We start from the raw sequence: 27,727 nt of genomic DNA, 5'->3' as shown, positions 1-27,727 counted from the left end.
TTAACACAAATTACAAATATACAATTATGGAGGAAGCAGCTTTCTTGGACACCTGACCTAACAAAACAAGTGAATATTGTACTCATACAATGGGATGTTATAGGAAAAATAAGGTTCAAGGGCCATCAATTTTACTGCAGTGCATATTGTACTCATAACTTTGTTCTGTATTAAAGATGATATAAAAAATAAAGAAAGAAAATAATGCATCCAACAGTGATATGTCAGAAGACCTGCAGACTGATAGGGACCCTGCATGAGCTCCTCCAGATGCTGTTCCTGAACATTTCTGATAAAAAACAGTATTCACTATGTTTTCATTTTTCAATGTAGAGGCACCTGTAGAGCATTCACTGTCATTTATATCTACCTAAACATGCATAATTCAGTGATTCACTCTCTGAACTCAGGAAAACATCATCTGATACATTGTGTAGCAGCAACATAAAACACCTACATAGCGGCAGCACTACTGCCATCGGCCTGTGCAGGTTCTGCAGTTGTCTCTTTTGAAACAAAACAAAAGCATATTCAGTGCAGGCGGAGCAGGAGAATATGACAGATGGATGCGATTTAGGACAATATTCATCTTTTTCTTGAAGTTGTTCTCTCCTGCTGCAAAGTGTCTTGGGTGTCCCAGAGGGCAGTAAGCGTCAATACGACTAGTCAGCAATGGGAGGATTGTGTTCTTGGCAGGGCACTGCAATTTATAATCACTCAACACAGGGAAAGTGTCCAATACTGTTAGGAGCTCCTTATCTCTGGGTCTGTCAATATTCCTCTGTGTAGGCAGGCAGTGATGCTATCACAGCCACACCAAACAGCAGCTTCACACAAGGCTTGCCACACTTGCACACACACACATACATACATATTTCACCCTGTATTCAAACTCATGCTGGTCTTCACTTTGGTTTGTGTCTATAATAGAACATACAGAACTGCTCTTCCTTCCTCACTGTCTGTATGTGTGTCTTGAATCAGTAAATTATTCAATAAATTATTCAACCGTCTAAAATTTGCTCAATAAATTCACCACTGAATTTTGTAGAAGGAACCAACATTTAACTGAAAAAATTCCTCAGACTGGCTGACTTCTCTTCAACGTACTATGCTGTGAGGGCTATTAATTTTTTTTCCACATCTATTTAGTTAGCCAGACACATGCACATACACCAACACCAGTTCTGGTAAGTAAATAAAGCAATTTTAAATGATTTTCAGGCCCATTTTTACTATCTCCATTTCTCCAATTTTCCCTTTTGTCCCAGTTAGGACTTGCCAGTTCCCTTGACACTGCAGACCTTGTCGTTGCTAAATCCATTGTCAGCTGAGGTGGAGTGTAGATACTGATTGTGTCACCAGGTGCATCTTTTCATCTGTCACTGAAGAGTATAAAGTGCTTGGAAGTCCACTTTCTAACTTGCAGGTCCATCCTCCCTCTGCACAGAGCAGAACCTCTAGTGTGGTATCAAGGACATGATCTCTCACTGGCTTCCCATTTATGAACATTGTCCAGTGTTACGACGCTGCAATTCAGGACTGAAGCTGGGTCTGTGTAGTAGAAGGTGATTCTACCTCACATCACCTCCCAGCCCTCCCTGTTGGCTAAATTTTTGGATACAGATACTAACTTCATATAATTACAGTGCAAAACCAGCTCACACAGATCCTTGCTTCTCTGTTAGGTCTTATATTTACTGAAACCTCTTGCAGCTTCTCTCTGTCTGCATTTGACTGAACCATTAACTCACAGCACCTATATAGTAGGCATATAATTGTTCAGACAAGAACAATCAGCTGAACCATTTAGTCGTTCAGCTAAGCTGTATCTGCCTGTTAAATCAACTGTGACTTGGTCTTCAGAGGCAATTAGGTGAACTGTAATTTGGCCCACAACAAGGAAATGCACACATTTTGGTACTGTATTTGTCCAGAAGGGTCCACCTTAGCTCCCACGTTTCCACAGACATAGTGTGAGCTTCCCAGTCACGCTGGTTGTCTGTGGCATCTGGTGGGGTAGTCGTTCTTGCTAGTTAAGTGTATACACCAGTTCAATACTACTTGACATCCTAGGGTGGGGAAAGAAAATAAAAAATAAAACCTTAAAATTAAAATGAGATGTGGTCAGGCCAAGTTTTGGTGCATTGCATTCTTTATGTGGCAGAAAGCATTTGACCAACAAAAACCTGGTTTAAAGTAATGGCACAATATATTTCTGCTCATTAAAGAGTGCATTATTCATACTGTATGATTTCACACTAAGAGCCTTAGACACACTGCTTTCAGTATTTTAAAGGTTTCCATGTGTGCAGAAATGTTGCAGCAGCACAAAAAGCAACAAAACTAAATTTAACAGGACAGAGGAAACTATTAGCTCCTGAAGTAAATATTTTAGACAACTCTGATGGAGCTCAGGCTTCATCACTGACCTTTTAAATGTAGAAGAGCACACAACATTAATTAAAATTAGATCCTGACTGAAACTGTCTGCGCATTGGGAGATTTAAATAATCAAAGCTGCCGTTCCTCCTGCATAAAAATGCACAGCATCTCACTGAATGCGGAGACGTATGCAGCATCTCTGCTACTGGAGGATTGTCTAAGGTAATGTAATCAATATTTTGAAGATGTATTATTTGACCCACACATAACTGTGCTGCACAGGGAATGTGAAATGACACAGATGATGACAGTGTAATACTGATTGAATGATTGGTTGAATTTATGTGACATCTAAAATATATTAATGATTAATTAAGAGACTAAATACAACCACTTAATCACCAGATTAGGCCCAGATCTAGTTATTTAACTAACAAAAGGAGTCGAGCACATCCTAAATGCACTTGAGCTATGCACTTTCGACCATGCACTATTGATCATTTAAACAGGGCCCATTATTGTTCTATAACTGATCTGAAATCATGTCAGTTCAGAAATAAACACCAAAACCTACTTTTCAAAACTCACATTCAGCATTCTATAATGAACACCAAAAGGTAATCAGAGACAGTCATGGCACGACCCTAACACTATACAGACAAATATATTTTGTTTGGGGCACCTGACCATTACACCAACAGGGACTGTAATGACTTCACATTCTAAACACACAGACAGCCTTGCAGCTATAACAGCTTCCACTCTTCTGGGAAGGCTTTCCACAAGATTCTGGAGTGTTTCTGTGGGAATTTTTGCCCACTCATGCAGTAGAACATTTGTGAGGTCAGACACTGATGTTGGACTGAAAGGCCTGACTCACAATCTCTGTTCTAGTTCATCCCAAAGGTGTTGGATGGGGTTGAGGTCAGGACTCTGTGTGGACCAGTCAAGTTCTTCCACACCAAACTCATCCAGCCATGTCTTTATGGACTTTGCTTTGTGCACTGGGACAGAGTCATGCTGGAATAGAAAAGGGCCTTCCCCAAACTGTTGCTACAAAGATGGAAGCATAGCATTGTCCAAAATGTCTTGGTATGCTGAAGCATTAAGATCTCCCTTCACTGGACGTAAGAGGCTGAGTCCAACCTCTGAAAAACAGCCCCACACCACACCTGACTTCAAAGAGGTCACAAAATTTTTGTCTATGTAGTGTATGTAGATGATGCACAAAAAATCCATGCATACTCCTATTACTGTAACAGGGAGACTGGATGCTGCAAAATGTGTATAACCTACATGCAAGATGAAAAGCATCTGCAGTGGTTACCATAAAACTGGCCTACAAGAAGCTGCCAGTGTCTAAACATCCAATTATTCTCCTTCACAAAGAGCTTATAATGAGCATTGTAGACTGAAAGTATATACCCTTGAAGCTAAACCTGATATTATAATTCATAAGTGTGACCGGGAAATTCACAGGTTATTATACCACAGAGCATGAGAAGGTCTTTGATATTCTGTTATTCAACTAGCTTCACAAGTGCAACAAATTATACAACTCTGACAGTGGTTTTAGACTAAGACAATGTTAAATTTATATGATATGAAATGTAATTATGTTTATGTTGTTGTTAAGTTTTATGTTATTTGGCCTTAACAGCATCCCACTGCTCTCCTGTGATCATAGATCTTTAAACAGAATTATGTATGACCATTTTTAATAAAGTCATTTTGTTTCTACTGAAACATTCTCGTTGCCACAGACACAGACACACACACACACACACACACAGATATTAACAAAATACACCCCACACAGAGCGCCATGTACCAAACACTGAAGACATCTTGCTCAAATTTCCCTATAAATTATTTTATGTGCGCAGAGCTGCTTACCCAGCAGGCAAGTACTTCATAACTGCTGGCATTGCCCCCAGTAAAGTCCAAACTGGCCCAGCTGTCATGCTGGGAAAACAGAATCAGGTGCACCTAAAGTCATTTCATAAGACCAGAGGGTTTAAGGTATCCAGATCTGTAGCAGCCACCAATCCATAATATCCACTTATTCATTCAGCAAAATTCTAGATTCTTCTACAGCAGCAGCAGTTGGTGCCTGGTTTGCAGTGTTCAGAGTTGCTAATCCTGTTAAACAGTAGAGAGGACATGAACTGAAGCTATATAAACAAGCCTCTAAGCATCAGGCTGCAGACTCGGCAGGCTCATCTGCCACCACACCAATAAACCCTTGCATCGTCATATGACTGCATGAGGGCTGGTGTGGGGGCCTGTGGCTGCACTGGGGAGGAAGAACTGCTAACTCTCCTTCAGAAAGATGGAAACAAAAACATAAACAGAAAATGACCCAAGAGAGAGCATCCTTTGGAAATATTGTTAAGTTGGCAGCCCAGGAGGATTTGTTTATGGTTGTTTTGAACCCAATTACAAAGTCAAAAGTAGTCTCAACTAAAATTTACTTTTGTGTTATGTGGAATCTACTTATGCTTATGCCACATCTACCTTACTTTAAAATGTGCAGGAAGAGGCATAGTGACAGCGAAAAGTTACTTTAAAGGACCAAAAAGTGGATTTGTTTTTCCATCTTAATCACTTCTGCAGTCTGTACTCTGAATCTCTTTAGCTCCCAGTATTTTGATGGCAAAAGACAAGCATAAAAGAAGATCCTGGTGAAGTCTTACCCTGTAGTAATCACTGCTGTAGATGTCCCTGGACATGCCGAAGTCTCCAATCTTGACCAGCAGGCCATTGCCCACCAGGCAATTGCGGGTGGCTAGATCTCTGTGGACAAAGTGCTGGGAGGCCAGGTAGACCATGCCTGAGGCGATCTGGGTGGCGATGTGCAGCATCTGGGAAAGGCCCAGCTCTCCGTTGGACTGCAGCGGCTGGCCATCCACCAGGATCATGGCGTCTGGACCGTGAGCTCTGGGTTTTAAAAAATAGTGTTGATTAAAATGATGATCTAACATTGATGATGGAGTTCTCTAGTCTCTAGTTTTTAAGTGAGACAATTTTTGTTCAACACTCAAACAAGTCATAAAGTCAATGAACTGTAAATCGTGAAACAACATTTATCTAAGATTAGAAAACCCGTGAGTCAGCGGTCACACCCAAGCGAAAACCCACTGTGATGCCCAGTGGTTTGAGGCCTTCTGTTTTAAACCCTGCAGTTTGAGATAACGGCCGTTGCCATCACAGGTTTTTTTATTTCCTTTTTTAGAGGGGACCATATTTCAGGTTCAATCCATCAGGATCTGAAGGAGAACCTGAGAACTAGTGACTTGTCAATCATAAGGTAGCCACGCCATAACACATACCCTGCTGTATTGTCTATTTTACTCTTAATGGGACCATTATTTACATAATGAATATAATGCTGTATTGAAGAAGACTTGAAACTAGCGACCAAGAGCATAAATGCTTAAGGAAACAGCTTATTTAGGTAATGAATCACATGAGTAGGAGGGTCATTTTCTCATAAGCTCATAAGTTTTTTGTTTTGTTTTTTTTGCAACCAGTAGAATTACCCCTTTTGGCCATTAGAAAGAATGTAGATTTAAGGTAGTTCTGCTTAAGCTGCACCTTTCAGACTCAAGAGTCTTTGTCCATATTTTATATTGTCTATGATCTGGGTAAGCCTGTAGCAGCAAAAATGCTAAATTAAGCAAAGGTGAGTTTTATTGCTTTGAATTAAACTTTTCATTTTTAAGAGGATATTTGAGTTATTTCACATCCATTCTTTTCGGGATGTGAAAACCTTTAATGCCACTTCAGCATGACAGACGGGAACCTGACTGCCCCTTTAATAAGTAACCTAAAGCTCCTTACAGTGATAATAAACCCTTATTCTGCCAGTATTGATGTCTTTTTCTACCTATTGAGAATAATTAGCATAATAAAGAGAGACTGTTTGAAATATTTAAAAAAAATATTATAACTATGACCTGCAAGCATCTTTAATTGAAATGATAAAGTGTTAAGTCTCTGCACTGCTATTACTAATTCTGTGGCTGTGTGAGTCTTAAGTTTAAGAGAAGCTTGGTGGTTATTGCAACATTTCCACGTATTCCAGCCTGTTAGAAACTTCAGTTGTACATTTACCAGAAGTAAATGTAGGCCCAAGAACTTCTCTCAGGCTATCTTTCTCTCAGCACTTCCCAATTTTAGTGCAATTCAGTGTTCTTTGTTTTAAAAGTGTGTGTGTGCAGTAATTTGGCTCCACTGTAGAGGGATTAGTAGCACTCCTCCTTAGTGAGTATCTCTCTACTTCTATTTCACTTCACAGAAATCTCATAGTTGCTGAATGAGTGACTGAATTATCTGAGGGTTGAGCTGGACCTGCACATCAGATACTCTCTTATTTCCTACAGATTCTCCACACATCTCATTTGCTAAATGTGACCAACAGGACCAATAGACCAAAAATCAGACACGTCTTGCACCTTGCATGAAAGAATTTCATCATTCACGACATTGCCTTTCATTTCAGGAATGATTTCCCAACAGAAAGTCTTCACGCACTCTTGAATCCACACACACTCACACTCAGTCGTCATCTTTTCAACTATTGCTCAAACTTCAAAAACAAGATAGGCCACACACACATACACTGTTGCTGTCAACGCACTTGAAACAACACACTTCTATCCCAGACTCCTCCTGTGCACATTGACGTGACATCAACCCCAGTGAAGCTTTCCATTACCAAAGCGCTCGCTGTACCGGCATCGTGTCGCTTTTGTCGAGGCTTATCAGAGGTCACTTCCCTCGGTACAGTCTGACATTACGGAACAAAAGCACTAAAGCACTCATGTTTGCTAACCCAGAAAGCTGTGAAGTTGGCTGGATATTGTATCAGCAGCACAAAGTTGACAAAAGAATTCTCATTTTCTTGGATTGAAGCTTTACATTTACATACTGTCAGCTTCCATCTAAAAGTTTCCTGAGTTAACATGTTCCTAGTACAGGTCGGAAAAACATACACACACACACGCACACATTTGCAATGCAATTAGGCTTTAGTTTGCTACTGTCTGTTCATATGATGAATTTATACTTTGCTCAGCCAGCACCAGCCTGGTGCTTTAAAGTTAAACTGATTCAACAGTAAGTGAATAACCAACCTGAGGAATTTGTTGAGGTCTCCATGCTTCATGTATTCGAACACCATGATGAGTGGATCTCCATCTACACACACGCCGTAGAATTTAACGATGTGATCGTGCTGCAGATTGGTCAGCAGCTCTGCCTCCCTCTGAAAGTCCTTTCTTGCCGACAAGTTTGGATCTTTAAGTGTCTGCGAGGGAAAATACAAAGTCAGATTTCTGCATTTGGAGATGGTAAACATGAGAATGGATAGTTGAGCCATAATGAGCTGAAAAAATCTGTCCCGGCTCCATGGACTGCCTCCATTTTCTCTTTTGAATCTATTTTTTATTCTTAACAGCTCTTAATATCTTAAAGTCTGTCGTGTCAGTCTCATGGTAAAGTGACTAGTCATGGAAGTCAGGCCTAAACTTTGCTAATTTTAGCCAGTAGTAACAGATACATTGAAATAAAATTCTCATTATATCGGTACATACATAAAATGTTCATGTGATGAAGAAAAACAAGTTTACTACATAGGCAGCTGTATGAGGGCAAATACCTGCATGTGAACTTGAAAATATTTGACTTTACAAACTGACAAGATCTACTTGAATGCACCATTAATTTCAGTCTCTGTGGGGTTAAAGGTCAAACCTCTGTCTACTGTAGAGGGGTTATGTAAGAATGTCTGGCCCCTAACTTGTGTTTCATTGTCATTGATTGGTGTAGTTCAGAAGTACAACTTCACAGAGCTGCGAGCCTGACTGTAGACTTGCCCTGGGTGTGGTGGATCCAAATAGCATCCTCTCAGTTACATTAATCCCAGAAAACCTGTTCCCTTTTGTTACGGCCTCCAGCTCATGTTGTTAATTTGCTTGTTTTTCCATCACCTCCTTTATCCTCACAGAAGATAACATGAGAAATCAGTTGTTGATTACTGGGTTCTCCAACGTTGAGTCTCCACTAAATTTTGTGTAACCATGATCTGGGCGAGTACTTGATTCTGATTGGCTGGGAAAATGTCTATTGACCATTCTAAAGTAATGACACAATGACAACGGAAATAACAGCAATAACGTTCTTTACTGCAGCGTCTACTGAAAGAAAAAAACACTCTTGACACTTCATCAGCAAAAAGACAATACAGCAAGCTGTTTCTCTGATCTCCTTAGCCTTGACTCTTGCTTTCCAAGCATGCTGCTGAAGTTATTACAGATGGAAGGACCTTGGGATGGAAATACATTTACTTGTACGTGCTCTTCTTGCAGTGAAGTGCTGGAGGTGGGCGAGATGCACAGCAGAGTAGGTAAAATGGCCATAAAATTCTATTACCAAATCAAACCGCACTCTTAAGGAAATGTTTCTTGTCTGGGCGTCCCTCCAAAACAATACCTTCAAGTGCTTGACTGCAATAAATTGAGGAAAAGAGCTGCAATGAATTTTCCTTTTGTTGACCTTTAAGTGTATTCAGAGAGCCTCTTTTTGCTTCATCGCAGACAGGGACGTGTTCTGATGAAAATGCACATTGCGTTGTGGTTTAAAAGAAAAGAGGAGAGGAGACACTGTAGGGGAGGCTGATGATTAAACATATTAATGTTCTCTGATGTTCTTTTTTGTTAATGTTGTAATGGCAAAAAACAAGGTGACAGCCAGTCACTCCATCACCATCATCTTAACTTGATCACTTCTCCTCTTCACAAGGTCAGGGTGGTTTTCTGACTATATGTATGTATAGTCAGAACATATCTCATCACTGTGCTTTATATTCATACAATTCCTTGTAATCACACCGGCAGCTGCCAAGCACAACTTTATGTTGAGCACCATGAAGGCACTGATAGCTAACACATAGGGGCAATGGTTCTAAATACTTTAAGTGCTTTAAAACAAAGCATCAAATTCAATGGGCTATTAACTTTGCTCCACAGTAACTGCTGGTCCCTTGGCTGATGTTTAGAGAATTTAGAGAAGAATATGAAATGGCGATGAAACATCATGAATTGACAGATGAATGTGGGTTCAGTGGGTGTATTAGCAGAAACTCAATATCACAGCTCCACTGTCTCATCACTACTACACGGATTCCAAATGACATCACCAGTTCTGCATGCCGCATTTCTGTACAGTGGCATCAAGAGGCATTTTTAAATATATGTTGATGGTCATGAGCCATGGTATTTACATCAAACTGCTTTAAGCCAGTTGGGTCACTCACTGTAGTTAAACCTATGCAGTTACCTTATACGACTACGTCATGCCACCATATAAATCCACCAAGCATTTTTCATTTGCTTGCGTGAGGGTCAACTTTTCAAAGAGCATCAGGTTACTGGATGTTATGGAAAAGATTCCTGATATAATTATCAGCAATTGTTTGTAAGACAAGTGGAGTTGATAAATTGGGATGACTGTTGGACCCCTGATTGGGTCACAGCACAGACAACTGTCTATAGAGCCAGGGGCCCAGCCATGGCTGTTTAGCCTAAGCAGTTACAGTGTGGATATAATGCCAGGCCAATTAGCTGCTCTTTGCTTGGGTGAGAGAAGGATTTAAAAGCAACTTAAAGATAAGTTAGTTTAAGGCTTGAAAATGGTTTCGACTGTCAGAAATATCAGTAGATTAATGACAGTGCAGTCTGATACTCACTGCAGCTTCATGGCCTGGTGAGAGGTCAAACTGTCTGACTGCACAACAGTAGATTTTACACCTACTCTGTGGAAGGCATTGGATTGTGGGGATGTTACAAGAAAGCAGTGTGCATGATAGTGACATTACTTTGTTTCATTGTTGAATTTTCAAATGCACTACATTATGGACACCTTCTTAATAGGAAATTTATAAAGTGGCTCTATATAGTATGAAGTGACACATAATCTGGCAGATAACCCCTCATTATCACATACTTAGAGTTTTGTACAGATTAAACAAACAAGATATGATGTGTTAATTAGCAAGCTTTAGAGGTGGATGGCAGGAAGTTCCTGTTTCCAGTTTTAGTTTCATGATAACTGTACAAACATAAGAGCAGCATCAATCTTTTCAACTCCACCATAAAGTGAATAATTGTACTACCCAAAATGTGAAATGATTTCTTTAATAATGTTTATAAGACACACACACACACACACAAACACATGCATGCACAGTAAAGATGTACCTTGACAGCCACCAGCATCTTGTCCTTGGTAGGGCTGAGGTTGTAACACTCTGCCAAGAAGACTTTACCGAAAGCTCCTTCACCCAACTCCCTTTTCAGGATGATGTCTCTCCGCTTAATGTGCTGGACAACTAAACCACAGACAGGCAGGGAGAGAAAAAGGTGATAAGGAAAAATGGATTTAGAACATTTTATAGGACAGACAAGCATGTTTACCAAAACAATAACCATAAATTACCATATTACCATAAAATATCATAAAAATTCGTAGCAGGAAAAGTTTCCATAAATTAATACCATTTCATTATCTCTCAAACATAGGAATGAACTTATGCAAAAGTGCAAAAGTAGAAAGGAAGAGAGTGAACATAAATGAACATAACATAAATGGAAAGCCTGATGGTGTTAGATTGCATACAGAGAAATACAGTGGACTGGAAGCTCTATCTGCTGCACTGTGGGTGCAGCTACTTTGTAGTATTTTAAAGTCTAGTCAAGATCTGAGGTTTCTAAAGATACAGCACCTAATATGTCATGAATTACAAGGACGTGAATGCAATATGATGCAGTACAGGCATCTGAAATTCTCTGTGTGATATAATGGTGAATCAATAAAAAAAATAAAAAATGTCTTGAAAAACTGAATATTTCTTTTTTTAAAAAAAAGCAATCACAGAATATGTGATGCTGTCAAATTGTAAAAAATGTTTTATTTAAATTTGGATCTGCTTAAGACAGAATACTGGGAACATTAGGGCTCAAGAGATTTTAAATCTCCAAAGTGCAAATAAACGGTGAGATGACATTCGACCTGCCCAGCTGCAAATCTTTTATTCCTTGAATTTACCACTGGCACTGAAACAACACAGGGGGACATTTTCTAATGACAATCTAACAGAATTGTAAAATGTATATGTATATGGATACTAAAAGAACTTGCTGAGCCAAGTGAGGAAAAACAGGCCCTCTGTCTCTCTCTGTACTTCTTATTCTATATTTCCAAATAAGTCACTCTAATAGGATCATATTAGACTTACTGGACAGTTTTTCCATCATTTTGGATATTGTGATGTTCAAGCTCTTCTCCTCCCATGTTGTTATTGCTTGCAATGTTTGTGACCACAGAATTGAAGCTTATTCTTTTAATAATTACCCAAAAAAAGCAGTGAGTCTTGCAAGTGAGATAAAGAATAAGTAAGAAAGCTAGAGATACAGAAAAGAAGAGAGGCCAGTGAGAGAAAGTGTGGAGCCTGGTAGGTTTCAGGAGTAACATTTTACCCCCTGACACTTTCCAGAGTTGAAAGAGTTGAGGAGGTGTAGGAGTTGTTGGCTCTTGAACAGAACTGCTCTTTATGCCTCACTCTGAATAAAACATGACAGCTTGTAGGTTTACCACGAAAACCACAGCTTCTATTTATGTGCACTCAGAATTGTATATTTATACATAGTTTCAAGCAACAACACATTTAGATAGAAATGGCAGCCACTACATGAGTGCTGATAACCTCAATACGAGGATGGACGTCATAGCTCCAGCTCAGCTCTCTCTGTTTTAATATGAATAAAATGAGGTGAGCACGTTTAATGCTTGTCAATAGGAAACAAAACTATCAGTGAAGGGCCAAAAACAAAGTTATTAAATATTAAATTAAATCACAAATTAGAAATGAATGTAAACATTAGAAAATGTTCTTAACACTTGTCAAAAATTTTTCCTTGAATATTTGTTTAACTGTAACTACTTAAACACTACAAAAAGGGGAATTCCAACAATTTAAATTGAAAAAAGAAGGTATTTTTTAATGCCCCTGGACACATTATTCAGTGTCTATAGACCTCTAGTCTCTCAATCAAACACAATCTTTATTAACTATGAAGATTCCACTGCAAAGGTGTACTAAGTACAATAAATAAATCAGGCACGATGAGATAATAAAACAAATTTTAAAAGAACAAATCAGAATTTAAATCTCATTTTCCAAGATCCATGATTATGTAAGACAAGGAAAATTGGCTCAGAGCAATCAGCATTCTACACAGCAAAATTCTCTGGGTTAATTTTCCATTGCTAAGCAAAAGTGTTAAAACATGGGGTGGAAACGACACAGTTGAAAGTTGATTTAACCGTAAGGGAGTCAAAGACATAAGTTAAATAAGATAATATGATAATTTAATTTGCCATAAGATAATTTCAGTCATTTTTATAATGTTGCAGGTTTGACTATTATTTGTTTCTTTTTTTTTCCTTGTTCATATGTCATGCTTCTTTTTTTCAGAACCACCATAAGGCTATGTTTTTGGGAGGGCCAGCATTTCCTGATTTTTATGGTGTTGGTGATGTCATGGCTGACATCACTGGGCTAAACCAAGTGGAGGGTTTTCCTCTTTAGAAGAAGTATTTTTGGTTTGGATTATTCAATGCATGCCAAAGTAATGTTTTGAGATTCCTTACGTGTATTGAGCCATTTAGTGATACAATGATTTTGTAAGCGAGGATAGCAATGACATTTAGTTTCTGTCATGAACATATGCCTTTATTATGAGCTGCTATGGGTTATTACCTTTGTTACATAAGTGACTATTTGAGTGCACAGTAAATTCTCACTTCTGGGACATCAAGGTGTCTGCTGAGTCTGTCTACCTACTACCTTCCTAGACGTTCGATTCTGACTACTCTACAGTCATGGCCAAAAGTTTTGAGAATGACACAAATATTACATTTTCACAAAGTCTTTTCCTTTAGGGTTTTTAGGTGTTTGCCAGATGTTTCTATGGTATAATGACATACAATTAGAAGCATTTTACAAGTATCAAATGCTTTTATTGAGAATTACATGCAATAGGTCAATATTTGCAGTGTTGACCCTTCTTTTTCAAGACCTCTGCAATTCTCCCTGGCATGCTGTCGATCAACTTCTGAACCAAATCCTGACTGATGGCCGTCCATTCTTGCATAATCAATGCTTGGAGTTTGTCAGAATTTGTGGATTTTTGATTGTCCACCCGCATCTTGAGGATTGACCACAAGTTCTCAATGGGATTAAGATCTGGAGAGTTTCCTGGCCAAGGGCCCAAAATCTTAATGTTTTGTTCCCTAAGCCATTTTGTTATGACCTTTACTTTATGGCAAGGTGTTCCATCATGCTGGAAAAGGCATTCTTCATCACCAAATTGGGTGGGGGGGGGGTTAGCAAACAATCAGTTTAATTCATACATACATACATACAACCACAGTTCTCTTTCATAATATTTCGCTCGATGTCTCACTATGGGATGCACGCCTCGCTGCAGACCTCAGAAGCATCAATCTCATTACGCCAATCCTGATTGGCTGGTGAAACGTGTCCGTCCGCCCCAGGTAGTACCATCTACCTTAAATAGTTCATGCGGACGGCAACACGTTATTCAAACACCTCTTCTCACTCGGAGCATATCTCGTGTCCTGGGCTAGCTAGCTTAACTGTCCACAGACGGGTCTTATTTAGCCTCTGTCGCCGGGCGCTACCTAGCTTTGGACATTTTATTTGCTTCGGCGGTCACACCAGATCGCTCTTCTGTGCTTTCCTCGCCCCACCACGGTCTGGTTAGCACTGTCCTGGACGCCCCACCACGGCTGTTCAAGTTTCCGAGCGCTAGCACACCAGCTATTCCCTCGGTTTTTTCTTCAGAGTAGCACACCAGCTACCCACCTCTACTCCCTGCCTGCACACCAGCTCGTGAGGAATGGAGGCTAGAACCCCTCACACCAGAGGACACGGAGACTCTGAGGCCCGTCCCTGTCGCTGTGGGAATAAGATATCGAGCAGGGACCCACACCAGGTCTGCTCGAGCTGCCTAGGGCTGGAACATGCCCGGCTGGCTATCGACGTCCCCGGCTCGTGTCAACACTGTGCGGTGTTCACGACTAAGAGTCTCCGCAGACGGCTAGCCCGCCAGGCTAGCTTGTCTGGACATGACCCCTATCTCCCTTCCGACGGCGCCGCCGTCGAGGGCGGAAAGGAGAGGGAGGTCGCGGCGGCGGCTTCTGAGGCTAGCGTCAGCTGGGGCTCCCAGCTCGACCTAGCGGACCCCCCGCAGGAGGAAGACGTCCTGTTGTTGGACTATGGGGACGATGAAGATGGCGACTCAGTGCCCCTCATATCAGAGGATGAAGACGAGGACGACATCTTCATGACTCCGGTTCGGGCTGCAAAGCCCGCAACTTCCGTCGCCTCTCGGGATAGAGATGAGAGCAGCACACCAGCTTCTCCCCTCCCCAGCTCGGACATGCTCGACGTGTGCAAACGCGCTGCTGCCCGGCTGTCCATCCCCTGGCCTGCTGTCGTAGCTGAGACCTCCAGATCCCGCTACGAAGGGAAGAAATTGCCCTTGGCCAAGAGCGCGACAAAGCAACTTGTCCCCGTCTTCCCAGAACTGCTGGATGAGGTCGCGTGCTCATGGAGAGACCGCCCTTACAGCAGTAGGAGCCCGATCCCCGGGGCCTCGTCCCTCGACTGTGAGGCGATGGAGAGCCTGGGTCTGCTCCGCATGCCTCCGATGGAGCCACTCGTCGCAGCGCACCTTCACCCTCAGCTGTCGGCGTTGTCCTCCAGGAGTCCCAGCCTGCCGTCCAAGTCCGACCGTTTTCAGTCAGCCCTGACTGAAAAGGCGTACAAGGCGGTAGCGGTTTCAACCAGAGCGCTCAATGTCCTCTCCCTGCTCACGGCTTATCAGGCTGAGTTATGCGAGGATTTTGGGCAAACTCAGGACCCAGCTGCGTGGGAGGAGATTCCGGTCATCACTGACTTGTGTCTCCGCGTCCAACGCTGCGCGGTCCGGGCCACGGGAAAGGCGCTGGGGACTATGGTTCTGCAGGAACGTGCACGGTGGCTTAACCTCACCAACCTGTCAGACCGGGAGAAGGATGACATCCTGGATATGCCCGTTGTCCCGGAGGGGATTTTTGGTTCCGCGTTGCACTCCATGCAACGGCGGTGTGAAGCCAAAAAGAAAGAGGATGAAGCTCTCCGGCTTTGTCTCCCACGTAAACCCCCAGCTCCCTCGCCACCTGCGCAGCGTAAAAGTCTAGCGCAGGCTGCTTCCCAGGTTTCGCAGTTTAAAATCCCTAAGCAGCCGAAACCTCAGCTCGCCCCGACCCTCCCGCCCGGTCGGACCAGCTGGCCCAGGAAATCCGCAACCCCGGTCACAGCTCCGCCGGCTCAGCCCGCGCGAGCTGCCCACGACCAGGTCAGGAAAAAGAAGAGAGCGGCCTGATACACCTCTCTCTCCACCGGTGATGCAGCTAGCTGTTCCTCGTTCACTAGCTCCGCCAGTTCGGCTTTTCAGCGTGCTCCGGGCCCACCACGCCCCCATCTCCCGGCTGCCACGGACCGTGCCAGAGTTATCCGGGAGACACGGACATTTGACGGCAGAAAGTTCAGTTCCCTCATGTCCACAAGCACGCACAATCACACATCTTTTCCCAGAGAAAATAAAATGTGTCCCGCTGCCGCATCCAGGCCGAGTGCCGAGGGCGCAGCTAATAAAAACAAAACAAAATGTCGAACCCAAAATGAACAGCGCGGTGGTGGCACCCGCTGTCCCGCCTCGGCGAGAAGCCACGGTTTTCCCCGGGGCGGGGGAAGTGTCGGCCCCGCCGCTGCGCTGTCCTCCCGGGCAGAAATGTTCAGCGACACCCGGGAGCCATGTCACTGTTCCTCCAGCAGAGGGCACCACCGCACCGCGGCTGGAGCCTCTTATGCTGGAGAAGCTGCGATATGCATCCACTCTCTCCTCCAAATGGGAGAGATGGGCCGCGTTCGCAGCCCCATCCTGGGTGTTAAAGACGATCTCGAGGGGATACAGGCTGCAGTTTGCCGCTGTTCCCCCGCGCTTCGCCGGTATAATACACTCCCAGGCTCAGGGAGAGTCAGCTCGCGTTTTACAGGAGGAAATCGTCTCACTGTTGAACAAAGGAGCAATTTGTGTCGTACCTCCCGCACAGTGTCAGAGCGGTTTTTACTCCAGGTATTTTCTGGTCCCCAAACGGGGGGGGAGCGGTATTCGCCCTATCCTGGATCTACGTGCTCTGAACAGACATCTCAGGAAATACAAGTTCAGGATGCTAACGCACGCATCCCTGTTGCGTCTTGTGCGTCAGAGCGATTGGTTCACTTCTGTCGATCTGAAAGACGCGTATTTCCACATCCCGATTTATCCTCCCCACAGAAAGTATCTGAGGTTTGCTTTCCAGGGGATCTGTTACGAGTACCGCGTGCTCCCTTTCGGTCTGTCTTTGAGTCCCAGGGTGTTTGTGCGGTGCACGGAAGCGGCGATAGCCCCGCTGAGATGGCAGGGCATCCGCTTGGCCACATACCTGGACGACTGGCTGCTGCTAGCTCAGTCGGAGCAGGAGGCCAGGACGCACACGCGTATTCTCATACGACACCTGTCCGATCTGGGTTTTGTTATAAACTCGGAAAAGAGCATGTTGTCTCCGACACAGAGCATAATCTTTCTGGGTTTATCTCTGGACTCGGTGACTTTCACAGCGCGCCTCTCGGCGGACCGAGTGAAAGTTTTCAGGGCATGTCTAGCGCTCTTTCATCCAGGCAAATCTGTTCAGTTCAGATTATGTCTTCGGTTACTCGGGCTGATGGCGTCTGCCATTCACGTAGTCCATCTGGGTCGGCTCCACATGAGGGAATTCCAGCTTTGGGTGGCCTCATGCGGGCTAGATCCCGTGCGTCATGGCGCACGGAGAGTGCTGATCACACCGGAGTGCGCCAGGACGCTGCGCCACTGGCGAGCTCCGTCCTTTCTGACCCGCGGCGTGCCTATGGGTTCCGTCCTGTCCAGGAAGGTGGTCACTACGGACGCCAGCCTGACGGGTTGGGGCGGCATTCACGAGGGTCGGTCTGTGAGGGGCCGCTGGAGTGTGAGCCTCCGTCGCTCTCACATAAATTTTCTGGAACTTTCAGCGGTGTTCCTCTCCCTGAAACATTTTCTTCCGTCTCTTATGGGTCATCATGTCCTGGTGAGAACGGACAATACGACGACGGTGGCGTATATCAACCGTCAGGGGGGATTACGCTCCCGTCAGTTACACATGCTGGCACGCAGACTGATCCTGTGGAGCTGCGGTCGTCTCCTCTCGCTGAGAGCGACGCACGTCCCGGGAGTCCTGAACACGGGAGCGGACCTGTTGTCCAGGGGCGCGCCAGTATACGGGGAGTGGACTCTACACCCGGATATTGTGGAACAGATATGGGCTCGTTTCGGTCGGGCCGTGGTGGATCTGTTCGCGTCGAGAGACAACGCGCAGTGCGCGCTGTTTTACTCTCTGCGCAGCGCGGATGCTCCTCTCGGGGTAGACGCACTAGCGCACGTCTGGCCGCACGAGCGTCTGTACGCATTCCCCCCCCTGGCCCTGATACCACCCACTCTGTCCAGAGTGAGAGAGCACGGCCACGCGCTGATTTTGATAGCTCCGCATTGGCCTGCGATGCACTGGCTAGCGGAGATATATCAGTTGATGTGCGCTCAGCCCTGGCAGCTCCCGCTGCGCAGGGACCTGCTATCGCAGGGGGGAGGGACTGTTTTCCACCCGCACCCGGAACGCCTGGCACTGTGGGCTTGGCCCCTGAGTGGCTAAATCTGTCAGCTGTGGGTCTTCCACAGCGGGTGATTTCCACCATACAAAGTGCTCGAGCCTCCTCCACTAGGTCTCTGTATGACTGTAAGTGGAGAGTGTTTGAGGGGTGGTGTCATAAAAACGGCCACATTCCTTTTCAGTGTCCGGTAGGAGTGATTTTGTCATTCTTGCAGGACCTGATTGACAAACGGAAAGCATTCTCCACAGTTAAAGTGTACTTGGCGGCTATCGCCGCTTGTCATGTGGGGTTTGGGAAGAAAACAGCGAGCCAGCATCCGCTGGTTTGCCGTTTTATGAAGGGAGCGCGCAGGCTTCTCCCCGTGTCCAGACCGCTGGTACCACCATGGGATCTGGCTGTGGTTTTGGAGGGGCTTAAGGGCCCCCCCTTTGAGCCACTGGAGGGGGCAGACTTGAAACACGTGTCTCTCAAGACAGTGTTATTGCTGGCTCTGGCTTCGGCTAAACGGGTTAGTGACATACATGCGCTTTCGGTGCATCCCTCTTGCACCCAGCTCTTTCCTGGGGATGTGAGGATGATTTTGAAGCCCAACCCGGCTTTTGTGCCTAAGGTGGTGGGCTCATGCTCTCCTATTGACCTTGTGGCTTTTGCTACCCCACCAGGTGAGCAGCGGTCGCATGCGTTATGTCCAGTCCGTGCAGTGCGCACATACATGGAGAGGACGAGGGGTGTCAGGAGGAGCGAACAGCTGTTCGTCTCCTGGGCTAACCCTCATAAGGGGAAACCTGTCACAAAGCAGCGTCTGTCCCACTGGGTGGTGGAGGCGATTGCTTTGGCTTATACGAGTCAGGGTTTGCAGTCACCTGTGGGCCTGCGAGCGCACTCGACTCGTGGCATGGCCGCATCCTGGGCCTTATTCAGGGGAGTTTCTGTTCAGGACATCTGTGCTGCGGCGAGTTGGTCCTCGCCTCTCACTTTTGTCCGTTTCTATATGTTGGACGTCTCTGCTCCGTGCGTGGCACGAGCGGTTTTGTTGTCCTGATTGGAACAGAGTATTTTCCCTGTGGGTTGGTGGACACTTGATAAGCTTGTCTGGCAATACGGGAGCAACCATATCCCATAGTGAGACATCGAGCGAAATATTATGAAAGAGAACTTTAGGTTATTTGCATAACCCCGGTTCTCTGATTAATATGAGTGAGATGTCTCACCAGACAACCCTTCTTGCTTGGGCGAGTGAGAAGAGGTGCTTATCTTGAATAACGTGTTGCCGTCCGCATGAACTATTTAAGGTAGATGGTACTACCTGGGGCGGACGGACACGTTTCACCAGCCAATCAGGATTGGCGTAATGAGATTGATGCTTCTGAGGTCTGCAGCGAGGCGTGCATCCCATAGTGAGACATCTCACTCATATTAATCAGAGAACCGGGGTTATGCAAATAACCTAAAGTTTTCCTCCCCCTCTTAGTCACAGTTCTTTTATTTGAACTTTTCCCTCAACAACGTCTGTTCAGCCTTTGCCACCTGTGATCCTGTTATGCAACTTGTAAAATGCAACTTGATTTGCTGCAAGATAATGAATGGGAGGCATTTATGTCTTGCAGTGTTTGTCATGGCTTTACCCCAAAGGAGTTCACCAAATGTTGTAATTTCTGAAATGTTTTCTAATTCATAGACACAGATTATTAGTTCACTGTGACCATTCCTCTGAGTTTCTCTGTTTTTTATTTTTTATAATTTCTCCAGACCATCTGGTCGTGAACATGTTGAGAATGTGATTCATAAATGATATCACTTGCTCCTCTGGTGTTTCCGTCAGACGGTACCATTTCTGAAATCAGTGTTAAATATGAAGAAATGTCCCAGTTTTAAAGTAGACCAGAACGTAAGTGTCTGCAGAAACTGGCAGCCAGTTTGCTGGGTGAGAGCCCCACAAGAGACACCGACACATCAATGCTGTCATCCCCTTACAAAAAAAGAAAAAAAATCTGCTTTCTAAGAGTTGGGAAAAACCTCCTTAAGTTGATATTCATACATTTTGATTTACATTGTATTTTGACCGGATTTCACCAAATGTCTCTGACACTTTCTCAGACTGGAGAGTTTTTAGACTTACCATCTTTTCCCAGCTGAATCCTATCTCTACTTCTACACTGTTGTACTTTCTTTTAGAAATATGGATAATCTTTATCCTCCTTTTTTCCTTCAGTTCTTTCAGTGCACTCCTCCATCATTCATGATCATTAGAGGATCAGTGTTAGCCTCACGATCGTCTGTCATGGTGAAGAGTCGGCTATTGAAGCTTATTCTATTGTTTCACCCGTCATTAAGCTTCTTCAGATGAGATGGTGAAATACAAAAACTGAAAATGTGAAGGTTGTCATCTACGTGCAGGTGTAGGCTCAGAAAGTCTTTTAACCACACGCATAGTTTATTTCTTTGACTAAGTTTTCTTCAGAAGTTGTTTTAAATTGTTATCTTGACCTTTTTCCATTTATCTTCCTCTTAGTGGTGAGGTGAGGTTCATAGATGTATTTATCTCACATGTGCAAATTAAGAATTTGCGACTGCTTTAATCACATTTTATCAGCTTTATCATCTACATTTCTACATTATCTACATTTCTATCTTTGTCATAATGTAAATTAACTAAGCGCTGTAATTGTTAATTTAACTCTCTCTCTGACATGTTTGCCTTAGCTTCTCCATATTGCTCTAATCACAAGAGTTAGACTTCACTTATATGAACTGTTTTTTTGCATTTTTACTCTATACATTGTTTACTTTTAGAAGTTACAAGCTGTGATCTTACTTACTTACTGCAGTAGTTCATCATTTCTCACTCACAGGCCGACAGCACTATAATTTATGAGATATCAACTTTTTGTTGTTTTTGCCAAGAAATATGACCTGTAGATACTGTAAAAGCTGTTACGTATTGAAAAGTATAGTAACTGAAACACTAAAGGTTAGAATTTAAAACACAGTTTCACCCAAGTTTTGTCTGAATAGATGATTTCACATGCAAATCACAAAGCCACACTTGTGTTCATTTTAAGTTTTTTGTGCTATTTATACATTTGCCTTTAAGCCGAGAATCTTCACAATATTTCGTTATGCTCACATAATGACAATAAAGACTCTCGATTCTTGGCTGTGCCATTATCAGTTCAGGAAAAATCTGCAAGCCTCTGATACCTGAAATTAATTTCATCCTAATTAATCTTCTGTTCTCTCTCTATGTTTCCTGACCACGAATTTGCGATTACAAATGGTTGTATTTAAGACTATTAATAAATTATTTATGCAATTAGAATGCATGAAATCATAAATTGCAAATTGTTTTTGTCGCAATTAATGTTGGTTTGATTGATACACAAAACTTTGAGGGCAGATAAGGCAAAAATTTCTTGTTCAAAGCTTTCATAGCTATTTTCAAACCAGTTTATGAGACTGAAAAACATTTCCAAAATCTGGTGCCTGTATTGTTGAGCTAGCAGAGGCTGATGTACTTTTTCAAACTTGCAGTCTTCAGACCCAATCGATGGTGACCCAAGTGACATCACTTGGGGCAATGCATCAGAATTTGTACAACCCCCCAGAGCCGAAAAAGACTTTTCACACCTTTTTCCACATGCAGTAGCACTCCCCAAGACCTGTAAACATGTACTTTGATTAGTACAAACATATTTAAAACAAATTTAAAATAAATAATCCTTCCTTAGGGACTGTTGTCATTATTTTTAATTTCTTCCCTACATGTTTACAGCTTAAAAAAAACTTACATTAATGAAATAAAATGATTTATTCACCAAAGTCGCAACACAATAAAAACAAAAAAACCCTGATCATATCCCATTTGTGCCAGTTGCCCCCAATTCCTTACTGGATGTTAATAGTCGATGAAGGTTTGTTGTATTCAGTTGCTAAATGCTCACTAGCTACCTTATTCTCCACCACTGATGGAAGTGAAGCCGCTATTATGGAATGTGTCTATTGACAGTAGCGAGGACAAGTTACTTTAACCTTCAGTTTCCTCTGCAGGCAGATTCAGGCTGTATCCTGCAGCCTATTTACCCAGAGTGGCACGCTGAAAAGCCCTGAGATTAAATCTCCATCCCCCAGCTCAGCATCATTCATTTGTCCTGGCTCACTTGAGGCCTCGACGCCAGCAAACATTCTCCCTGGAGGCCGAGAGACAATGCAGCACTGAGATTTACTCAGCTCGTCAGGTCACGCTGCTGGGGGAGCACAGATGTTTGGAGGGCTTTGTTCTGTACCTCTGTGTGTGTGTGTGTGTGTGTGTGTGTGTGTGTGTGTGTGTTACACCACAACAACTACTTGCCAACTTTCCTCAGTTTTAATGCGTGTGTATGTCTGTCGCGTGTATGTTTGAGGCTTTCTCTCCAATTATCTGCCAACTGCATCTTTGCCTCACAGGTGTGTGTTTGTGTGTGTGTGTATATGTGTGTGTATTTTTCTGCCTGACAGCTTCCCTGAGTGTGTGTGGTGGGTCGATCGATACACGTCTCCTGGTCATTGACAACATGTCTTTTGCAGGGTGGATGCTCTAATATTGGGTAGGCTCAATCAAAGGATTCTCATTGCAAGTCTATGTTTAGTCACTTTGTATATGAAGTTAAAACACTGCCATAAGAAACATATTAAAACTCCAAGCATCTCATTAATGCTTATTTCTGTTATCAGTCATACATTTTCTGTTTAATGCTACAAACACAAGTGTAAGGATTGTCAGAGCAATTTGTTGCATTCAAAGATATTAATATCAGCTCAGTTTTTCTATTTACCAGAGACTGTGTCACTGACTTTTCTGAAAGAAATGAAAAGCAAAATAATTTTAATGATGTTGCTATAATACCCTCATAGTTTAGTTACAAAAAGAGCGCACCAGGATGTTAATAGTTAGGTGAGAGCTACTCATCCAACAGATAATAGCATACAAACAGCTTCCTGTCATCAAATTCACTGTTGTACAGGGGCTCCGTGTCTGTTGGCATCGTTGGGCAGCTGCACGATGAACACCAGCATTTACTGTTGACTCTCAGCAGGTATCTCTTCCTAACCTGCTGTGGCTGGCTGAGTGCCGGCCTCTGTTTCTGTCGCTGCTGCTCAGCCTTGGCGAACACTGTGGCTTGTGTGAATAAACACATATGCCTGGCTAGGGTGGAACAATTAAACCCCCCATAAAAATCATCCTGATTACTTTTATTTGAGTCTTGTTCAGAAATTTCTGGAAACAAAGACCAGGCTCAGACTACGGAATAAGCTAGTAGCAAGGCCACTGGCCAAATCCCAATGACATGGCAGTAGTACAGAGACATATGAAAAACTGAGACCAACAATATGGAGTAAGTAAATTAGTAAATAAGACATATATCTTATATTTATACTTTATTTTCAGTTCAGGGGATTTCAGCTTGTGGCCTTTATCTGGGTTGTCCAGTAGGGTCACTCTGCTTCTTCCGAAGTTCATGTTCTACGTTCTTACCTTTGCACATTTTGGCAATTTCTGCGTAAAGTAGGCAGGGATATTGGACTATTGGATTTGTAAAGTTACAGGATTTTGGTCCCCTGTTCAAACATTCAACAAGCACTTCAGTTGGAGCATACTAGTCCCTTTACCCCCAGCCAGCTAGACAGTGTTGCTATAACAAGCACAGAGAAAGTCTGTCTGAGGTAACTACATAAACCAGTCTACTGCTATTGACTGGCTCTTCACTTGATGCTGTGTATAACAAAATAAACCTAGCCTAGCTAGGTGACTAGTGGCATAGCATATGCTGTCTGGTTAAGCTAAATAAAAGGTCTTTTACTGAAGTCATTTACAGCAGGAGCTAAATGGTTTGATTCAGAATAATGTTGGCATTATTGCTGCTCTAGCTCAAAGCGGGTACACACAGGCTGAATGAGCAGTGTGTGTGCATCATGTAACTTCTTTTCATTTTGGCGTCCATGTTAGGAGGTTAGAATAGTCAGTCTGCCTGCGTGATTTCTTTCCCACATGACAAGTGTTGTTTTCAGTGAAATTAGAACTAAAAATGATCTGTTCATGTCATAACTCCATCATCATCAGGATTTCAATGCACTGTCTATATCTGTACAATATGCCACAGACATGAGAAAATATAAAACATCAGTTTACAATACTTATGTAGACATAAAATTGTGATTGATTTCCTTTTGACGATGACTTCTCCCAAAGCTCACCCTCAGTGTTATTGCTGGATTAAAGTTTTAGCATTAAGTACACTTAGGCACTAAGTACTTTACACTTGCTGCTCAGGGGAGGTTCTTTATAAGCCTAGCAGCAAGAAATAGTTATATTTGCCATCTTAGAGTAGAGGTATTATATCTACCCTGAGCTATTAGTCTCCACAGATACAGCATAAATGTCTCTATAAAAGCAGAAAAGTACCTTTATGTAAGTTACTTTGACCAAATTTTATTATTTGAGGTGTGTTTTTATTCTGCTCCTTAAAAAAGCCAAACCAGAACTGGTCATAAGCTGCTGTACTTGTTACATGCTGTCACTAAAAACATTAACTTTGTTAATGTTGTCTTAGTTTACAGTGGTGGGTGCCAAAAACTGTGGAGATATTTTGGCATTTTAATTGACTTAGCTCCTTACCTCTCCAGTTTACAAACCAATTAAACACGTCTGCAGAAGCGAACATTTTTAAACAACTCTTTAATTTATTTTTGTCTGGAGGTTTGTCTGATGAGATCGTCAGTGAATTTAATGGAATTTTGGTCTATCTGGATATAATTTTCATAGGATTGCACCTGGCATCAGCATGTTTTTGGAGCTCTTTCAATGAAGAGGTTTCTCTCTGGCTTCTTCCCAGACTGAGCTGACGCAAACTCATTTTGGACATCCTGAGTAACAAATTAAAGTTGGTTGTTTGAATTCAATACTGGTTTACCAGTGGGTTTGTTTTGTTTCAAACTATAATTCATGGAATCACAGCCCTGGAACATGATAACTACCTTTCAATCAATCTGCTCTGCATTTTCATTAATTTGCTGAGCTTTCAAGCTTCCAAATTACTCACTCCTTGTCTCTGCTGGAAACATTTTAATCTTCAAAAACATCACCTTGAGCATTATTATGTCTCTGTTACACTAAGAGGACAGCGAGTAGGTTTGTCCGAGCCGAGCCCATGTGTGATTTCCTTAATAGCATGGATATAATGAAAGGCTAGGCGTTATACTCCAACATCAAAAGCTATTGTACAAATTTGGCTAGTGGGATGTGACAAATCTGTAATTAAAATAGCAAGCTGAGTGATAAAACAAAGCCACTTGCTGGGAGACAGCAAAACCGGTTAGATATGGATCTGTCATTAGGCTAAAGAATTGTCCTTTGCCTTTTCTGCCCTTATCTCCCTAATGCGTCTATATTTCCCCAGGATTGGCCTTTTTCAGCTCGGTGTGCAAAAAAGAAAAAAAAAAAGGGGGGGGGGGCTGATCTCAACGAACGTCCTAATCAGTCATGGCTCGCTTGTTTACTGCAACAAAAGTGGAGGCCACCGTTTCATCCAGAAGATGAACCAATCATAATCACTATCAAAATGACAACTGCGGTAACACTTTCCTGGCTTCTCTTGCGCTGTTTACAACTGAATGCATACAGGTTCAACTAGAGGGCAGCTACAATTGGATGATATTTATGTTATTTGTTCGTCTTTTTTTCCTGCAGTGAGAGAATGGCAGCAACACTTCTGCTATTTTCTTGACAGCCAGCATACTGTGTGCTCAAGCTTTCTTCTGGAACTCTTTAAATTGATGGTACAATATATAAATTTTTTGCCAGGATTGAAATCAAGATCAAACACTCATGAATAATACATTTGTTAAAGCACACTGGAATTACTGGTGTGAGCTCTGCAGCAGGCGATTTCCCCATTACCAGCTGTTTTAACAGAAGTCAGCATGGCATAGAGCAGTAACAGTCTGTTCCTCCTTGTCCACTTCAGTGTATTGTTGGAGGTGATTTCAAAATGCACAGAGCTTGACTGACAGCTGGGAACACTATAAATTACCCAGTGGACTAGTGATGGAAGCAGACTGGGACTGACCACCACATTAGTGAACTCCTGGTGGACATAGGTAAAGAGAGTTGTGTGTGTATGTGTGTGTCTGTGTGTGTGTTTAAAATATGTGTGCTAGTGGGACCACTGCTGGACTGAACCAGGGTAGGGCGTGTTTGTGTGTATGTGTGACACCCTAGTGGCAAGCTATTCTTCTGGACAAGAAGCTTTCAAGTAAATGAATGGATACATAATGGATTGGTGGCTGAGAATCAGTAAAGCAGCCATAGTGTATATGAACAGAGTGAAGCTTTTTGGTTTGGTTGACACGTGAAGCTGTAGGATGATTAGACTGTGAGGCCAGCAGGACAATGGGGACCAAAGGGGCTTCGGAGGGACCCAACCGTCCTCTGACTGAAGACATGTAACCAACCATCAGGCCAGGAGGTGGAGGAATGTACACCTACAAATACATATATGTGCAGATCCGTTTTCGCTGTCATACACCTACACACATACTGTAGATATACACATGGATACTCAGACATTTCCTTTCCCTGTGTACGTATCCTGAGGGTAAAGAATGCATTCGTATTCAATGAGGGATTGGCCGAGGCAGAAGCCGTTCGGAGCCATTTTGTTTTCCCAGCCGACGGCAGAAAGCAGTGGCCATTACGACCTCATGATGAATTCAGGGTTCATTTCCTACGGTTTCTTTTTTTATGCACGCACACAGCATTAAATCTAAAAAAAGACAAGGGATGCGGCTCTCAGAGAGGGAGAACACTCTGTAAAGCCTATGTCAAAGCCGCCATCCTGCACATACATGGTCTGACTTTTAATCATGGGTGCACAGTAATCGGGAGAAAGTGTCATTTGTGCCCATTGTCATTTATTCATTAGATCGCAATCAGATCTCCTGTGCAAGGCATGAGATGTTATAAATCAGTCACCGGCTGATCATTAACAATTCATGTCATTCATAATATATAAGACCTGTCATTTATTTATTTATCACCTCTAAATGGGATTTCCTTCCCTCTCATTGGCTTCAACTCAAAAGTCAACTTCTGTTAGTCTGACCAGCTACCATTTTGAGAGCAAACCAAGATGTAAACAATGCAAATCCAAGCTGAAAGGGACTGAGATGGTCTGATCTCAAGTGCTGTCATCCACACTGGAAGAGAGTCTTCTCTAAATCTGGTTGGTTTGACTGGCATCGTCTGGAAAGGAAGCAGCAGGCGCCAGGCTGCGGCTGACTGCTGGCACAGTTGTTTTCTGCTCATTCTCCTGAGCAGTTAATGTAATTGTGAGTAATTAAGCCTTAAAGTGGTCTTGTCTTTCCCCCAACCTGGATCATGAGTCCCAAGGGAGAATTGGAGAGTTAGGTGGCGGGGAGGAGGGGTGGGGGGTGGAGGGGGGTGCTGAGCTGTCT

The 27,727-nt window shown here is 43.1% G+C and overlaps 1 protein-coding gene across 3 annotated transcripts in view; it reads right to left on the bottom strand.

Annotated features, from left to right (window-relative positions):
- The window catches only part of ntrk3b (neurotrophic tyrosine kinase, receptor, type 3b), a 169,819-nt gene that overhangs the window by 13,502 nt on the left and 128,590 nt on the right, over positions 1–27,727 (bottom strand). For all 3 annotated transcript variants that reach the window (XM_046406432.1, XM_046406517.1, XM_046406600.1), the window contains 3 exons: positions 10,647–10,777; positions 7,524–7,696; positions 5,082–5,325 (listed from right to left, as the gene is read on the bottom strand). In XM_046406432.1, the coding sequence (XP_046262388.1) occupies positions 5,082–5,325; positions 7,524–7,696; positions 10,647–10,777 (548 nt within the window). The remainder of the gene's footprint in view (positions 1–5,081; positions 5,326–7,523; positions 7,697–10,646; positions 10,778–27,727) is intronic.

The sequence above is a fragment of the Scatophagus argus genome, chromosome 1 (genome assembly GCF_020382885.2).
Source record: "Scatophagus argus isolate fScaArg1 chromosome 1, fScaArg1.pri, whole genome shotgun sequence".
Classification (NCBI taxonomy): Eukaryota; Metazoa; Chordata; class Actinopteri; family Scatophagidae; genus Scatophagus; species Scatophagus argus.
Note: the sequence above shows the minus strand (reverse complement) of the source record. Positions and strands in the feature narration are given on the sequence as shown.